The sequence below is a fragment of the Schistocerca nitens genome, chromosome 4 (assembly GCF_023898315.1).
Source record: "Schistocerca nitens isolate TAMUIC-IGC-003100 chromosome 4, iqSchNite1.1, whole genome shotgun sequence".
NCBI classification, from domain to species: Eukaryota; Metazoa; Arthropoda; class Insecta; order Orthoptera; family Acrididae; genus Schistocerca; species Schistocerca nitens.
The window spans coordinates 741439291-741456427 of record NC_064617.1 but is presented as its reverse complement, the minus strand read 5'-3'; the positions used below and the strand labels follow the sequence as shown (position 1 = coordinate 741456427).

Here is a 17137-nt window from a genome sequence, read left to right as displayed (position 1 = left end):
TAGAAACCGTGACGGTGAGCAATGCAGGTGCATTTGGAGCTTACTTTTGTACATTTGTCTTGAATAACTCGAAAACAGTGGCCTCCAGCTTAAACGTATACTGATACGGAATTTAACTGCATTACATTTTCTACAAAAAGGTCCTGTTCATTTTTGTCTGTAGGACTAATAGTTTGTACGTAGTGAGCGAGAGAATATGGAAAAATCTCGCGCTTGGTTATTGAACGCCAGCTATAAAATTGCGGATTGCATAAAACGATATCCGTAGGGGCAGCTGACTCATCCTTTATAATGATTTTTGTTCAAATTATTTTAGTTGTTCAAACTGACGGCGACAAATGTTCCACGCTTGTCATTACCAATAAAAACAGTAACAAAAATTTTAGTTTTGTATATGTTGATTCTAGGCCTTGTTACTTAACGGCCTTTTTTATGATCACTACAAAATCAAAAGTAATCGAATAGCTTTGTAAGTTGATATAAAATTTAAAACAGAACTAAGTAAAGGTACGTTACTTATGTCAATAACCTAGTCATTACTGACGCAGGCTAGTATGGGTCGAACAACGATCATCGTAGCGCATCGGCTGTCGACGATACGCAACGCGGACAGGATCCTGGTGGTGTCTGGGGGCGCCGTAGTCGAGGAGGGCAGCCACGACCAGCTGATGGCTCTCAAGAGTCACTACCACGCACTCGTCACCACACAGCTCTCAGCCGCCAACGCGGACGGCAAGGTGAAAGGTGAGCACGCCTACACGACTGGTTCCATGCGCTAAAACTACTGCCCAAGTTGCTGATCAAACGGTGGCGACATTTTCCTAATATTCCTGTTCTGGCCCGAACTCCATTGCCGGTTTCATGTCGACACCTTCCTCGTAACAACACCTACAATATTCCTGCCAAACTCACTCAGCAGATACCTGTCTGCTACGTCACACCACATATCCTTACAACACACTTTCCTTCCCCACATCTTCATACATTCTGCCTATGGAAGCTGGTTTCTACCTAGGACTCGCATAACAAAAGACTAATATCGCGATCACACCTCCAGTTATTAAGTTGGCGCCTGAGATGGTGTCGTTTCTGTTTTGCACGTTGCTTTTCCGGCTGCTGTGGGCTTATTTATCGGATGTCATTTTTTATTTGTGGTTCACTGTCGCTGTCTGAGTTTACATATCGTCATTTTGTCGTTTGGAGATAGTGAGTCGAGCTGTGGGCGCTAGGAAATGGAGTGCCACGTGGAGAAATTGGAAGATTTCCGACATATGCTTCTGTGTCATTCATTAGAGGGGTAACAGAAGCAGAGACTGTATGGGGATGTCATTGGACACAGCACGGCAAGAAAATGGTTTTCTCGTTTTAAGGAGGATCGTTTTCATATTAGTGACTCTCCACCTCCAGGAAGTCCTTCGGGGTTTGATGAAGATCGTTTAAAAGTGTTAATCCACAACGCTCCACGTCAGTACTCAAGAACCGCCAAATGTGATGAGTTGTGATCACACCACCATCGTGCAACGTTTGCATGCGAGGAGGAAGGTTCAGACATCGTGTGTGTGGGTACCGCTTGCTCTAACCAAAAAATACAAAAATCAGACGGTGGCTATACGTGCATCTCTCCTTGCTATTAGTATGCGTCCAGCATATGAAAACAGATGTGCTGTTGTGTACCGCATTTTTACCAGCATCTGTGAGCAATATGTATGTGGACGTGGGCTCTTGGACAAGGTCCTGTGTGTTTTTAAATATTTTAGCGATGACAAACGTTTATACTGTGCTAACTGTATCTACTTGACATCTTGTGCATGAGATTCAGCGTAAAATGAACATGTTTTACTATTAAAAAAAGTTTAAGACCTGAAGATGACAGCTAAGAGTGTTGAAACCGGTTGTCTTGAATAAAAAAATGTTTTGTGCGATGTTGGCTTTTGAATGGTTTTTAACATGTTGTGAGCATCCTCTTGGTTTCTTCACAAGTGTCAGAAATCACAGGATTACCACCTTGGCACCCCTTTTAAGCAGCCACGCAGTAGACATCGCCGGCCGCTGTGGCCAAGCGGTTCTGGGCGCTTCAGTCCGGAACGGCGCTGCTGCTACGGTCTCAGGTTCGAATCCTGCCTCGGGCGTGGATGTGTGTGATGTCTTTAGGTTAGTTAGGTTTAAGTAGTTCTAAGTCTATGGGATTGATGACCTCAGATGTTAAGTCCTATAGTGCTTAGAGCCATTTGAACCATTTTTTGACATCGTGGGATCTTGATCAATAGGTTGCTGGAGCTGTTCCGGACTGTGCCGAAGTTTCGACATCTCCGGAAAACGTCTCAAGTTTTATTTTTATAGTGGTCAGTCTAACACTAGATGGCGGTCTTAGCAGGTTGTTTATCATTGATGGTAGAGTGAGTCATGTAATTCACTTTCTCTTCTATTGCCCGTGACATGCGTCACGTTCTTATCAGAGTTTTCTCTGCAGACATAGTGAGGTGACTGTCTGCGCGGGCCTAAGTAGCATGCAGTTTGATAAACAAAGAACATATGGCACAACCAGCCATAAATAATAGCGAGTAGCTACAATGACAGTGTAAAGTACAATAATTATTGAATCAGCTACTGCTGCAAATGGCAATAAGATACGTGTGGCGTGATAATTCAGTTAGACTTACCTAGCGTGCCAAATCTCTGAAGTGAGCCCTCGCGGAAGCCGTGCGAAGTGCGTTCAAAAATCCTGGTGTCACAGGCCCGCAGCAGCAGTCCTGGAATCGTCCCGGGTTTCGACACCAATTTTTGTGCCGTTAATGACAGCAGCAAGCAGCGATTTGTAGTGTAACCAAAGTCTAAGCTGTTCGTTCACAAATCACATAACATACATAACAAAAGAGCTTTCAACAAGTCATATCTTAGGAAACAGCATTACCAGTGTCAGATATAAATGTCTTAACGACATCAGTTTTCAACAGCAACATTCTTAATACGTAGCAGTGCCTCCTAGAATAACCCCTTTCAGACTCAAAATACACTTTCTAATACATTTGAATTATAGTACAGACTAAAGTATTATACCGCTGACAGTCATCACGGAGAGTGAATGAATTGGACCTGGAGGGGGGCAGGGGGAGGGTGGGAAGTCGACCATTCAGAATTGATTCAACTCGACAAACACCAGCCAGTACACACAGAAATACCCATGAATATCCAGTATTCTCCCCCGATTTAATCTACAAGCAGAGGTCAAAAGAGCTTGTATTCTGCGGCAGTAGTACAAGCTTCTTAATAACATCATATTCCAGCGCTAAGTCATCGACCCAGTGTAGCTGGAATTGAGGTGAAGGAAGAGAGAATGCACTTAACGCCATGCTTGAGATAACAATCATTAGCACTGATTGACTGTTCCGTCGGTTCTTGGTACAATATTTCCTACACTCTGAATGAAAACACACACATCACTGGTTTAATATTCTACAATATTTGTTATTTATTTCACAAACCGGTTTTCGGCTATTATTCCATCATCAGGTACTAAGATATGATTATCGTCTGAAGTGTGATCTTAGAAACTACTTCATACGGAAAACAGTTGAATACTTTGCAATACTTACATCTAAGACATCAGATAAGAGACAATTTTTTCTTTCTTTATTCACTTAGCACAAGCACACACTGTCTTAAACCTATGGAGCCAGAAACATAAAAACGTAGTTTAGGATTCGTTTAGTTCACTACACTGAGTTCTTCAACGAGTTGATTTGTTTGAACTTTAAAATGCTGTATGAACCCTAGAATACTACATGAAATTCGAACCTTTCCATACATATACCTCCGTCGATTCAACTACCAGACCTAGGTTTGGTCAGAAAAATGATTAAAAGCGACGCAACGGTAGAATTATAAACCCTTTATAGCGGGAAAGTTAAATAAAAATGAATCTCAGGGTTTAAATGGTCTTTCCATTGCAAAAAATCAGAAAAACTCTAACTGCGTAGTTTGCAAACAAAAGGGCGTCTATATGTACTTTACACCCACCGGAAACGCAATGGAATAAGTACCGAAAGGAAAAGTGCATCAATACTCGCACGACAATTTGAGTGATCGCATGCCAGGAGTATTGAATACAAACAATAGAAGAAGAAAAGTACTAGATCAATTTATCTAATGAATCAAAAGCAATTTGACAAAAAATGTGGAAACACAGGAAGTACGTATATCTAACGAAATAATCAGAATAGTTGATAAAAAAACGAATACAACATCTGCAAAGATACAAAAAAATCACAGCTGCCCTTGATTAAAGAATATGTCTACAAATCGCAAATGGCCTCTTGATTATAAATGTTGCGTTGAGGAACTGTACGAAATCGACAGATGTAAACACACTCAGGGAGAAAGGTAACTCATGCCCATGATGTGAATTCCTTCAGGCTTCATGAACGTTGCTGATGGCAGATGTTGCACACAGTCTTGCGATGTTCCCTACACACAGTTGCATCAACGTTACATAGTTGGTTTTCGTCATTTTTCTCAGATTATAGCTGCAGTCTCCGCAAATGCGGCGTTTTTTAGGCTGAGAGGGCTGAGTATCGGATGTGGCTCCTTGACCTGGGTTGGGAATCGCTGGAGAAGAGGTGGAGTTCCTCTTCCGTTTGTTTCGGAAACACTTCATGGGCTCTGTGGAAGTTGTGTATATAAATGATGTGGGCATTAATCATGGCGATATTTATCACACAACAAAAATAACAGAGAGGCCACAGCTTGGTTTTTCTGATGACATTTCAGCGTGGCACATATGGTCAAGTGTATCAATGCCATATTTCGTCTCATTGTGCTGGAGAATACGGTTGTCCAGATGCATGCGGCCATTATAACGAGCGGATGAAAGGATGCATACGAGCTTATTCTGTTTTGGCTTATAGGAAACTGCCGTTAGATCGTCGTCGTAAATGAAGAAGGACGTACCCGTACACCGGTTTTCAAAATTTATATTGACGAATTCAGCAGCAAGTTCTCTCTTATTCAACCGAACTGGCTCCAGGGCGGTGAGTTTGTGGCCAGATTTCAGCTTCTTAAAATGCGGAACAGACGTGAACCAATTGTCCAAGGTTACATTTCGAATCGATCCTTCGATAAAATGAAGAAGTATTTGCAAACAAATCTGCCGCAGGTATTCCAACCATAGTCGTATCCTTCTCCAAATATGGCTCTTTGTGTATCATGCCTTTTGTAAAAAAGTGTCTCTAAGCACTATGCGACTTAACATCTGAGGTCATCAGTCTCCTAGATTTAGAACTACTTGAACCTAACTAACCTAAGGACATCACACACATCCATGCCCGAGGCAGGATTCGAACCTGCGACCGTAGCAGAAGCGCGGTTCTGGACAAGCGCCTAGAACCACTCGGTCACAACGGCCGGCATGTATTTTGTTCCATTGTCACACATCATTATGGTTATCATTCCATATTTGGTGGGTTTGTTGGGAATTTACATCTTTAATGCGACCCGACCGCGGAATCCAAGTAGTTGCTCGTTAGCAGTGTCGTAGGCAGATTTGTGTTGCTGAGAGTTCTCTTGCAACATCTCTCAAACCTTTTTCATTGGAGCCAGCTTATCGTTGGGATCCCGTGAGGTTTTGACGTCAAATCGAGGACAGTTTATGATAAAACTGAATCGAGCTCGGGAAGTTGTAGCCAGAAAATCAGCACTGCATCTAGTCCTATTGAAAAGAATACGCGTTGGAAGATAATTCGTCTTCAGGCAACGCTGAGTATAAGCAGCCCCGGACTAACTTTCAAATAACTTTTGAAGGTGTTCGACGTCCTATTGAAGTTTTATGTTTGCTCAGCGATTTCGACATTCGTGCAAAGTAACATTTTGTTGAGAATGTCATCTGATAAATAGCTCAAAACATTTTAGGATGTCATACGTATGTCCAGTGGAGGCAGTCGGTCCTTGGTGAGTACGGACTACTATGTTCATTGCTAGAGTTAAACCAGTGGTTTCACACAGACTTTTCATCTTCTAGGCCGTTCCTGTGTTAGACGTTAGTTCGCCTGTAAATGGCGTGAATACGTATTGGAAGTTGTCCACAGAGGATGACATTGTGACTGACGACTGGAAAGCTGCTGAGGAACGCTTCTTCCTTGAACCATTCTTGTTACTTGTGCTGTGCACGTTTCTCAGGGCAGTAGTTTTGGGGCGAATAGCTGACTATTTTTCCTTCTTCTGACTTTGCCAACAGTCGCTTCATTCTCATTTTGGGCCACCGTTGCATGAGTGTTACTTCATCAGAATCTCATGTAGATTCAGTAGTGTCATCGGAAACGATGTCTTATTTTTCGGCGTCTTAGTCTTCGTCAGAATCATCAGATGATGATATGTCAAGATCTGATTCCACTGCATCCAAAACACTCGGTTTTTGGGTAATTCGCCAGAACGTAAAGAGAAATGAAAGTTACGGACTAGGTACACAACCCACTTACAACCAACATCCAATCAAACAGCTATAGCAAATTGGTCGTTCATTATTAAACGTTCATCGAATCGACGAGTCCACTTTATTCGTGAATATCACACATTAATAATTTCCACAAATCAGCATTTACGTGCACATATACTTTCGTCGATTCTTCAGTGATGAGTCCCGCTTCTATGTAGATCCTGATGACCAACGAAGACGTGTCTCGAAATGCACCAGACAGCCGTGGAATACTAACCTGACTGTCATCCGCCTTACGACCCGGCAGCCAGGAGTGATGGTCTGGAGTGCCACTGTGCCACTTCGTTTCGTAGCAATACCCCTTTGGTTGTCATCCGCGACACCCTTACAGCTCGGTCGGTATTCTACGTCCCGTTTTGTTGCCCTTCATGGCAAGCCATCCTGTGGTTACACTTTAGGAAGATAATACCCGCATGCACACGGTGAGAGACTCTACTGCTTGTCTTCATGCTTGCTCAAACGTACCTTGGCCAGCAAGGTCGCTGAATCTCTCCCCAATTGAGAAGTGTGGGGTATTATGGGCAGGGCCCTCCGATGAGCTCGGTATTTTGATGACCTAACGCGCCAGTTGGACTGAATCTGGCACGATATCCCATAAGAGGACATGTAACAATTCTGTCGATCAATGTCAAGCCGAATAACTTCTTGCATAGGTCCACAATTGTACCCACGCATTATTGACTTGGTCTGTTTGTGAAGCTCTTCCTCTGGAGTAAATGATTCAATTTTTCTGAAATTGTAGTCATTTGTTTCTCCGTAGATCTATATCGTATCTACAGATTTCCGGCACATTTGCATAATTCCTTCGCAGTGCGTCCGGTTTTTAAATTTTTTTGGATGATGTTTCACAGAAGAAGTGAAAGAAAAAATCTGAAAATCGTTACTAACACGATAAAAATATTCTTTTTCCATTTGTCATTCGACTTCAACCGTAAGACTAAAACATTCTCTAAGTCTTCCATTCGTGAGCGGTACATTGCAAGTATCAATGTCGATAAGAGACAAAAATCGTCGAGCTTCTCGATTCATCGGATGTATGAACTATCTTCTTCTTCTTCTTCTTCTTCTTGCGTTACTGCCTCTGTAGGACCACCGGTAGCCCCTTCGTGGACTGCATTTTCCTCTTCTTCTCCCAGAACCTCTTCGTTCTTCCTCTTCTTCTCTCCCGCTCCTCTTCCGAGCTCTTCAGTGTCCGTTTCTCCTGTCGGCTCCACTGGTGACACTCTAATCTTTTCCTGTATTCTTCTTTGCCATTCATCTCCGGCATATTGTTCGGTGTATATTTGTTCCCCCAGTTTTCCTTTCCTTCGACCTTAATCCCAAATTCCAACCAGTCCTTCCTGTCTTTCCCCTTGTCTTCCCTGTTGTTTCCCACACTCTCTTCGTCATTCTGTCCATACTCATCCTAACTACATGTCCAGCAAACCTTGCCCTTTTGAGTCTGATTTCCCTGGATATTGTTCTAATGTTCCGGTACAATTCTTCCCTAGGTCTTCGCATCCACCTCTTTTGGGACCTAGTATTTTTCTCAGTATTTTTCTCTCTTCTTTCTCTAGTTGTTCTGCCCCATTTCTTCCTAGTGTCATCGTCTCAGCAGCGTATAATACTGCATTCCTCGCCGTTGCCTTGTAGTGGCTTATCTCTGTGGAACTATCTATATATATAGACAATTAAATTTGTACAGAACTCTTAGAAGGCGAATCCTCCTCTCACCCGTCTAATGTTTTCGTGGTGGTAATTATAGCTACCCGTCACAAATTGCGTCAAGAGAACTTCGCAGGGCACCTTTTAGACCACAAAGCTCGCCGTGCCTTATGTTCCTGCGACATCTGGGAGAAATGTTATGTAGACGAGTGTAACAGTGCTACTGTTATGGATCTCAGGCGCTCTCTTCTGGCCTTAGACGACCGCCCTGCATTGGAGCGTATGGTGAGCGATCGGGGTGAAGCACCCTCTGAGGAGCACGACCGCGAGGCGAAGGCCTGCGCGGCGGACGAGGACGCGTCCGACGAGGAGGAGCCGGTGGCGCACGTCGGCCTGCGGGACGTGTTGCGGCTCAACGCCCCGGAGTGGCCGCTGGCGCTCACCAACACGGTCTGCACCACCCTCCGGGGCTTCGCCAGTTCCGCCGCCAGCGTCGTCTTCGCAGACGTCATTGGGGTCAGTAACACCGCTCCACTCGCCTACGCTACTTCAGTTTTCCTTTGGAACAGATTGCGTGAACGCAGTGCAACAAAGGCACAGTATTCTAACGGCAGATAGAAAAACACTCCTCTCGTAGCACAACAGAGGTGAATGCGTCCTGGGCGGAGTTAGTGATGTATACTCGCACTTTTTTACTTGCTAGTATTAGTGCCCATGTTATGTAATATAATGTATCGTATCAAGTAAGGTAACACGATGGCATTTCTCATGTCATATGTCGTGCAGTATGTCACAACGTGTCGTTAACGTGTAGGATCCATGCATCCTCACTCTGGGATAGTACATATTATAGATGTACTCCCACCTTCGTATACGTCCTCTTCTAGATGCCTTCCACGCTCTAGAAGCGTATGTATTTGTTTTTTTTCCCTCACATCCCTCACCATACATGGGGTGAGTAAATATCTTTGAAGTTGCCAGATAAGTCGAAAAACTACTTCCCTTCTTTTATATCCCTAACCCTGACTAGGACACGTTCGTCTGTTTTAGTGCAACGGTACAAGCATTTTTCATTGCGATTCCTAACTTTTACTCTACTATAATTTTGACATTAGGCCACGAATAGCTTGGCAACCGATGTAGATTTTTGTTGCCTCGGACGACGGCTTATCCGGTATAGGGTTTTTAATTGTCTTTCGAACAATATTGCTTATATCGTGGCAAAACTTTTCCAAAACAACAGGACGACCACTAAATACATGTATTTGTCTACCTTCCTACAAAATTTGAACCGATTTGTTCGAAACATGCTACTGGCGAGCGTAAGGAAACCTCACAAGAAATGTGTTTTCAACGTAAAATCCAAACAAAGCAAGATCTTTTTTCAAACTGTTAAAACTTCTCTTAGACCAAGGTCTGATACACCGGTGGATCAAATCTGAACCATCAGTCCCACTCCAATCCAATTATTCAGAGGTTTCTATTTTTGTACGAAAAATCCTAACGGTGTAATACAAATGGTGCTGTTAGCTGAGCATTAATTTCATCAATCTTCTGCAAAAGGAATTAAACGATTCATAAAAATTTCCTGAGCGCCAGCACCGGTTCGTCGTTCAAACCTTGCTTAACATACTGCAAGTAGCTGCATCAAGACAGATGTTCGAATGGCTATAAAAATGGCTGCTCGTTAAACTTTTTACCCGATGTTCCCAGCTCAAACAGGAACCTAGCACCAAGACATCCCCCACCCCCTAAAATCGCGTTTCTAGGCGCGGCCTTTACAGACATATTTGTTACTGCACTTCCGCGCTCTAATGATTAAAACAATAATGTTAAACAGTTAGGAGTTGAAGAGAGAGCTTTGCAAATTCCCCTAGCGTCCTTACGAATAATTAGGAAAAGTGCAAAAAGGAAAGATAAAATATGATTTATCATCAAGTATTCCCGCCTGTAAGTTGTGCTGCAAATACGTGTATGTATGATACACCAGCGTGGTCCCAAGATAACTAACAGCTGTGAGTTTGGTCTGTAATCACAGTCGTGTTCGCACTTTCATTGTGTCTTCCGAAATAGCTATTGATGTTAACTACTTGTCTGAACAGGTGTTTCACTGTATTCAGGACTATCCAGCAGAGAACTCAGCACATTCCTTGTTTCGTGTTTTGTACCCATTTCGTCAATTGTTTGTTGGCTGTATACCTCTGTCTTCAACGATAATTTTTACCCTGTGCAGCTCCGTCTAGTACTATGGAAGTGATTCACTCAAACTGTGGTTTGAGTCTCACCCATCTACTTGTCAATGTTTCCCACATATTCCTTTAATCGTCGAAACAGCAAAGGACCATTTTTTTACCTTCTCAGTCCACTTAATTCTTAACATCCTTATACAGCACAGATCTCAAACAATTTGATTCTGTTCTTTTCGTGTTTTGTCACAGTCGTTGCTACCTAATAATTGTGCTGCGTGACGCCTAACTTAAATTCTCAAGCACAAGTAGATGAGTTATCCATTTGAACTGAAATCGTCGTAGAAGAGAAACGGTACGTTTCCGAACGTGGGTTCCTATTCAGTATATTATGTACTCATTGTCCTCTACAAGTTCTAGAAATTTGTAATGGGGATTTCCGCTTAGTATATTACGAATGCTAAAATTCGGCACATGCCAGTTTGTATATGTACCCAGTTACTCGTCCCTCTGAGTAAGTAAAGCCGTTTCGAAAATTAGGATGATAAATTGATGCAGAGATTCGCAAAAAGGAAACTACGAATTCAAGTAAACATTCGCTTCACGCGATACCAAAGAGCATTTATTACCTTGATTGCTAATTTAAATAAGTGCGATGGTTACCTGCATCGAAAAACAAACTGTTTAAAGGATCCCGTCCAAATTTGAAACCTGTACTGAAGTTGCTCCGAAGAGCACGATCCATTCCCCACACACTCCCCAGAAACAAAACGATCTAGTTTCCCTTGCTAGTCCCACGTTTCTCGGCGCAACTCTACAGCCGGTGGTGGCAGACCAGTCGCAAAAACCGCCAACGAGGCGCCAGGCTTTTGTCCAGTCGGAAGTACGGTAAAAAGGCTGGGAGTCGTCGTTTTGGACCGACTCCGGGTTACCAAACAAAATTTTGAACAGTCTTCGATGGTAAATTTCCACTACTTCACATGTTTGCTTGCTTGACCAACCATTAGTAAAAAATGACGGGGTATCCGTTGCTCTCGGCCACGTTAGGTCACAAGCTGTGTTTGAACAAGATTCTAGGGAAAGTTCCCAAAAACAGATGTAAGAATAAATACCTTGATCACTACTGTTGCGTGTGCACATCCGATTACCCACACATCCATACATTGCAGAGCTGTTCGTGCTACTGATTACGGAAAAGGCTAAAAAGGTTGCTTATGTGAAACATAAAAATAATCATCGTTAAAATTGGGTCCTTATGCAGTCCTTCTCCCAGCACTGAAATTAGGTGTTACAAATGACAATTACAAGAAAGGAGACTGAAACGGTCACCTTTCAACGCTTTTGGTGATAAAACACTGGAAATAATGTCAAGCATGCAATTACTATGAGAAACTGTCAGCAGCGACCTGAGATGGGAGGAAAAAGTTGTAGGAAAATCAGATGTCAGGCTGAGATTCACTGGAAGAATCTTAAAGAAATGCAATTCATCCACGAAAGAAGTGATTTACAAAACGTTTGTAAGACTGATTCTTGAGTAGTGCTCATCTCTCTGAGTCCCTCACCAAGGTCGGAATAATAGTAGAGATAGATAAAATCCAACGAATAGTAGTGAGACCTGAGTTTCTCCTGGCGTATACAACTTTCAAATAACCTCCGGGAATTCAGCCAGGTAACACTTTCAGCGACCGCCGATATTTCGGCGGGAGAACACCCCGCTATTTTCAAGGCAAACTGCAACGGACAGGCGGCGTACATGCAAATTTAATATCTCGGTTTTCCGACAGAAGCAGGAAAGATAACACACACACACACACACACACACTGAACACTAGTGCCACCAAAGATGACCAAAGTCAGAGCTATCGATAGTGAGACTATGAAATCGCAGGTGAGGCAGCATTGACTCTGTTCCTCTGTTTTTTGACAAGGGAGAGAGCCGGATTCCAAACAGAGTTTAAACAGAAACCTCCATCCCTGTTAACGAGGTTGCTCGCTAATTTAATCTCAACTGCCTCCCTAATGACACTGTCCCAATAGCTGGACGTGCATGCCAATATCTCGGTGTTATTATATAACATGGGGTGACCAGTATCCAAGCAATGTTCGGCAATTGCAGATCTATTTGGCTGCTGTAATCGTGTGTGCCGTTTATGCTAAGTACATCTGTCCTCCACGGTCCTGATAGTTTGACCAATATATGCCATGCCGCAGCTACAAGGAATACGATATACACCCGCCTTACACAGTCCAAGATCATCCTTAACGGAACTCAAAAGTGCTCTAATTTTAGATGGAGGTCGGAAAACACATTTCACATCGTATTTCCGTAAAATACGACCGATCTTATTGGACGTGTTTCCTACGTAAGGCAAAAAGGCAGTAGACTTAGGTGTTGACTCAGAATTATCACCCGATGTACAGTTGGTCGATAGCGCAACGCACGTTCAATCTGTCTATCACTATAACCATTTTGACGAAATGTAACTTCAAGATGGGACAGCTCAGCTGGCAAAGTCTCAGCGTCAGAAACGATATGTGCCCTGTGTACCAAGGTACGAAGTACCCCTTCACGCTGAGCCGAATGGTGACAACTATTAGCTTGTAAGTACAAGTCGGTGTGAGTACGTTTCCTGTAGACTGCATGTCCAAATGATCCATCATCCTTCCTCCTAACCAACACGTCGAGAAAGGGAAGGCAACCATCCTCTTCCACCTCCATCGTAAAACGAATGTTCGGGTGGATCGAGTTCAGATGTTCTAAAAAGACATTCAAATTCTCCCTACCGTGAGGCCAAACAACGAAGGTATCGTCAACGTATCTAAAGAAACAGGCGGGTTTTAAAGGCGCCGACTCCAATGCACGTTCCTCGAAGTCTTCCATAAATAAATTTGCGATCACAGGAGACAACGGACTACCCATCGCAACTCCATCTGTCTGCTCGTAATACTGGTCATTAAATAAAAAGTCCCATCTTGAAGTTACATTTCGTCAAAATGGTTATAGTGATAGACAGATTGAACGTGCGTTGCGCTATCGACCAATTGTACATCGGGTGACTGATGATAATTCTGAGTCAACACCTAAGTCTACTGCCTTTTTGCCTTACGTAGGAAACACGTCCAATAAGATCGGTCGTATTTTACGGAAATACGATGTGAAATGTGTTTTCCGACCTCCATCTAAAATTAGAGCACTTTTGAGTTCCGTTAAGGATGATCTTGGACTGCGTAAGGCGGGTGTATATCGTATTCCTTGTAGCTGCGGCATGGCATATATTGGTCAAACTATCAGGACCGTGGAGGACAGATGTACTTAGCATAAACGGCACACACGATTACAGCAGCCAAATAGATCTGCAATTGCCGAACATTGCTTGGATACTGGTCACCCCATGTTATATAATAACACCGAGATATTGGCATGCACGTCCAGCTATTGGGACAGTGTCATTAGGGAGGCAGTTGAGATTAAATTAGCGAGCAACCTCGTTAACAGGGATGGAGGTTTCTGTTTAAACTCTGTTTGGAATCCGGCTCTCTCCCTTGTCAAAAAACAGAGGAACAGAGTCAATGCTGCCTCACCTGCGATTTCATAGTCTCACTATCGATAGCTCTGACTTTGGTCATCTTTGGTGGCACTAGTGTTCAGTGTGTGTGTGTGTGTGTGTGTGTGTTATCTTTCCTGCTTCTGTCGGAAAACCGAGGTATTAAATTTGCATGTACGCCGCCTGTCCGTTGCAGTTTGCCTTGAAAATGGCGGGGTGTTCTCCCGCCGAAATATCGGCGGTCGCTGAAAGTGTTACCTGGCTGAATTCCCGGAAGTTATTGCAACGAATAGCAGTTTAGTACGCGCGAGGGCCTTACGGACAGCTCAACAAATTCCACTGGTAGACGCTGCAAGCGAGCTGTTGAGCACGGGGAGTGTTGCTACAGAATTTCGAGAAATTTCAAATTTTAAATCAATAAATTGGGCACTACATTGCTTCCTCTCTACCGCGAAACGAGAACGAGAAAATCGAAGAAATCAGAGCTCATTCGAAGGTTTATCGACAGGCGTATATCTTCCCACGCACCATTTGTAAATGTAACAGGGTAGGGATGAAATTTTAGTGTCACTAAAAGTACTCTCCGCCAAACATCATAAAATAGCTTGTGGAGGATGCTACTTCGCTCAGGCTTCGTGGGATTCGATGCTCTTGCGCAGTGAAAGGGGTCAAACAAGGATCATACATCGTCAGCGCGTCATCACAAAAACTCGTATGGAAGCGTTTGCGATGGTACCGAAACTCTGGTAATGTTTGTTGGAGGTAAGCACAAGTCAGACTAAAAATAACTACCAAACATCTACCATGTGGCTCTAACTGTACGACAAAATATAGGGATGCCTGCAGGACAAATGTCTGTGGGGCTTACAGAAATCTCAGGAATCGCAGTTTCGCAACAGACTGTTATCACAGGCTCGGAGCATTTGATATGTTTGCTAGAAGCTCGGCCGCTTTTGTATCGCTGGTTGCATTGAAACGACTAGCCTGTTTACTGTTGATTCGTCTACGTACACATTTGACTGCGTGCAAATGAATAAGTGTGCTCTTCACAGATGAATCCCTCTTCAGTTCGTGGAATGATTCATTTATGTTCGTCTGCAGAGGCTGCTGTTACAAGAACATTGTAGAAAGAGGTATCATGTTGCACGAACGTGCGGAACTACACATCTCATTTTTAGTCGAAGTGCGTCCTAGTGGACGTTCAGCACTTTTTTTAATTATTTCTTGTTTACATAAACTTGAGTTTTTTTTTATACAAATAGATTGCATCACATACTGTGATGCTAACATTAAAACATCTTTAAAAATTTTAACTGAATTTATGCAATGTTCAACACACAAAAAGACTAAGTAGTTATTTGGCTTAAAATGTATTACACTACAGTATAGAAATCCGTCATTTCTGAATCACCTGAACGGTTTCGACCGACGGTGTTGCTGAAGGAATATCCGCTTAGTGTTAATAACAAAATACTTTCAAATACATAATTTAAAGAAAATATCCACGTTAACTTAATATCAGGAAAGGATGTATGACAGAAGCCTTTACATAGTGATATGTGTTCTTGATTCCAATGCAGCGTATAAATCTATTTACACAGTGATGTTATTTATAAAATAAATTTTTCACCAAATACTGTTACTCGCGAGGGCGTAATTTCACACCATGTGTGATGACACACTAACAGACAATATCTGCTCAAAAATTTAAGAAAATACTAACACTATGCTTGGAACTAGTGTTTTCTGCACGAAGTGGCAGCTTCATCTTGAGGCTGCAGTCACCTTTTGTCCGTGTTTACATACAAGTAAATTTCTTTTTAAAGAGGCTCCACCTTGTGCTTATACCTAGAAAAGAATTATGTTTGCTGAAGGCGGAACCTATCCAAAAACAAAGTTAAGTGACAGCTAAAGGAGGAAAGACTGTTGCTGACGTACTAAGGAATATGTTGATGAAATCACAATAGCTTTTGAGGGTGAAAAGAAATCAAAATAACAGTTTTTTTATTGTGCTGTCCAGAAGACAGGTTGATTCTAACTACGTTTGTAAATTTATTGTACTTGTAGATAACCCTTCATGCAGTTAGTCATTGCAAGTTAAACGTTTTCTATAAGAACGTAGTTCTGAGTTTGTTTACTTGAGAAAGAATATTTATATTTTGAACCAATTTGATCAGAATCGTAGTGGGTTTTGGAACTCTCATTAAAAAAATTGGCGAATAACATGAACATTTAAAATGTAGGATTAATGTAACTTCATTTATGATTTATGTACCCATAACAAGATATTCATACCAAAGTCGAAACACCTGGAAATAATGAATAGGGCTTGCATTTTTAGGTTTTCACAAAAGTTCTTTCCTTTCTTAGAACAGCACTTCCTGAGCTTAAGTACAGGCTGGGTTGCTTGGACCCAACGCAGTGGCTGTAGACATATTCTCAAAGCGACCATGCAATGACAATATGGCACGCAAAATGTTGATTTAGTGCTAGCTGTATTATTTTGTTATACCATCCGAACTATAAAAGTAAGTGGACTCAGGTGTCACCATTACAGCAGAGTGCTGCCATATTATCGAGTTATAAAGACCAGCGACATTGCACTATATATGTTCTTGATTCCAGTGCAGCATATAAATCTATTTATTACGTCTTTTCTGAAAATGTGCAAATTCACTTTACTGATTTTCCGTATTATTAATTCAGAAAATCTGTTTAAAATCCGTTTTCTTCTGCAAAAGTCCTTTTTAACCCCTAGTTTTTCAATGGAACTCCTATTTAGCCCCTTTTAGTTCTGTAACCATGATCTTTGCTCTTTTTCAGAATATTAAAGTTAAAACCTTCAAATCAGGACCCTGGTAATGAGTAACTACGACTCTACTCGTATGACTGACGGGCATATTCTTTTGTAAAACAGAAGAAAAGCGAATTAAAATTTCCTTTCTCGTTCGGAAGTGTGCCTACATAGTTGAGTGACCGGTCGGTCCCCGTCGAGAATGCCAGTGTTCAGTTTTTACCGATTTGTTGGGTATTTCAGCCCCATTGTTCGGTGTTCGGTACGGAAGTATGAGTGGTTATGCATTTGTAAAGTTACATTCTTGTCACTAATATATTCATTGATTTGTAAACTCAAGTCAGTAAACATTTGGTACGCTGTTTCCGGCCAGGGTGTGCTTTCTCGTGCCTTTCATTGATAGTTGTAAGTGTTCCTAGGCCAATTGCAGAGAAAGAAAGAAAGAGATGACAACAAGCTTCTACGTACACAAACTGTTTTC

General features: G+C 42.3%; 1 protein-coding gene across 1 annotated transcript in view; it reads left to right on the top strand.

The window, feature by feature from the left end:
* Window positions 1-17137, top strand: part of LOC126252984 (ATP-dependent translocase ABCB1-like) — a 189476-nt gene that overhangs the window by 106244 nt on the left and 66095 nt on the right. The window contains exons 13-14 of the mRNA XM_049954012.1: window positions 549-744; window positions 8391-8647. Coding sequence (XP_049809969.1) covers window positions 549-744; window positions 8391-8647 — 453 coding nt within the window. The remainder of the gene's footprint in view (window positions 1-548; window positions 745-8390; window positions 8648-17137) is intronic.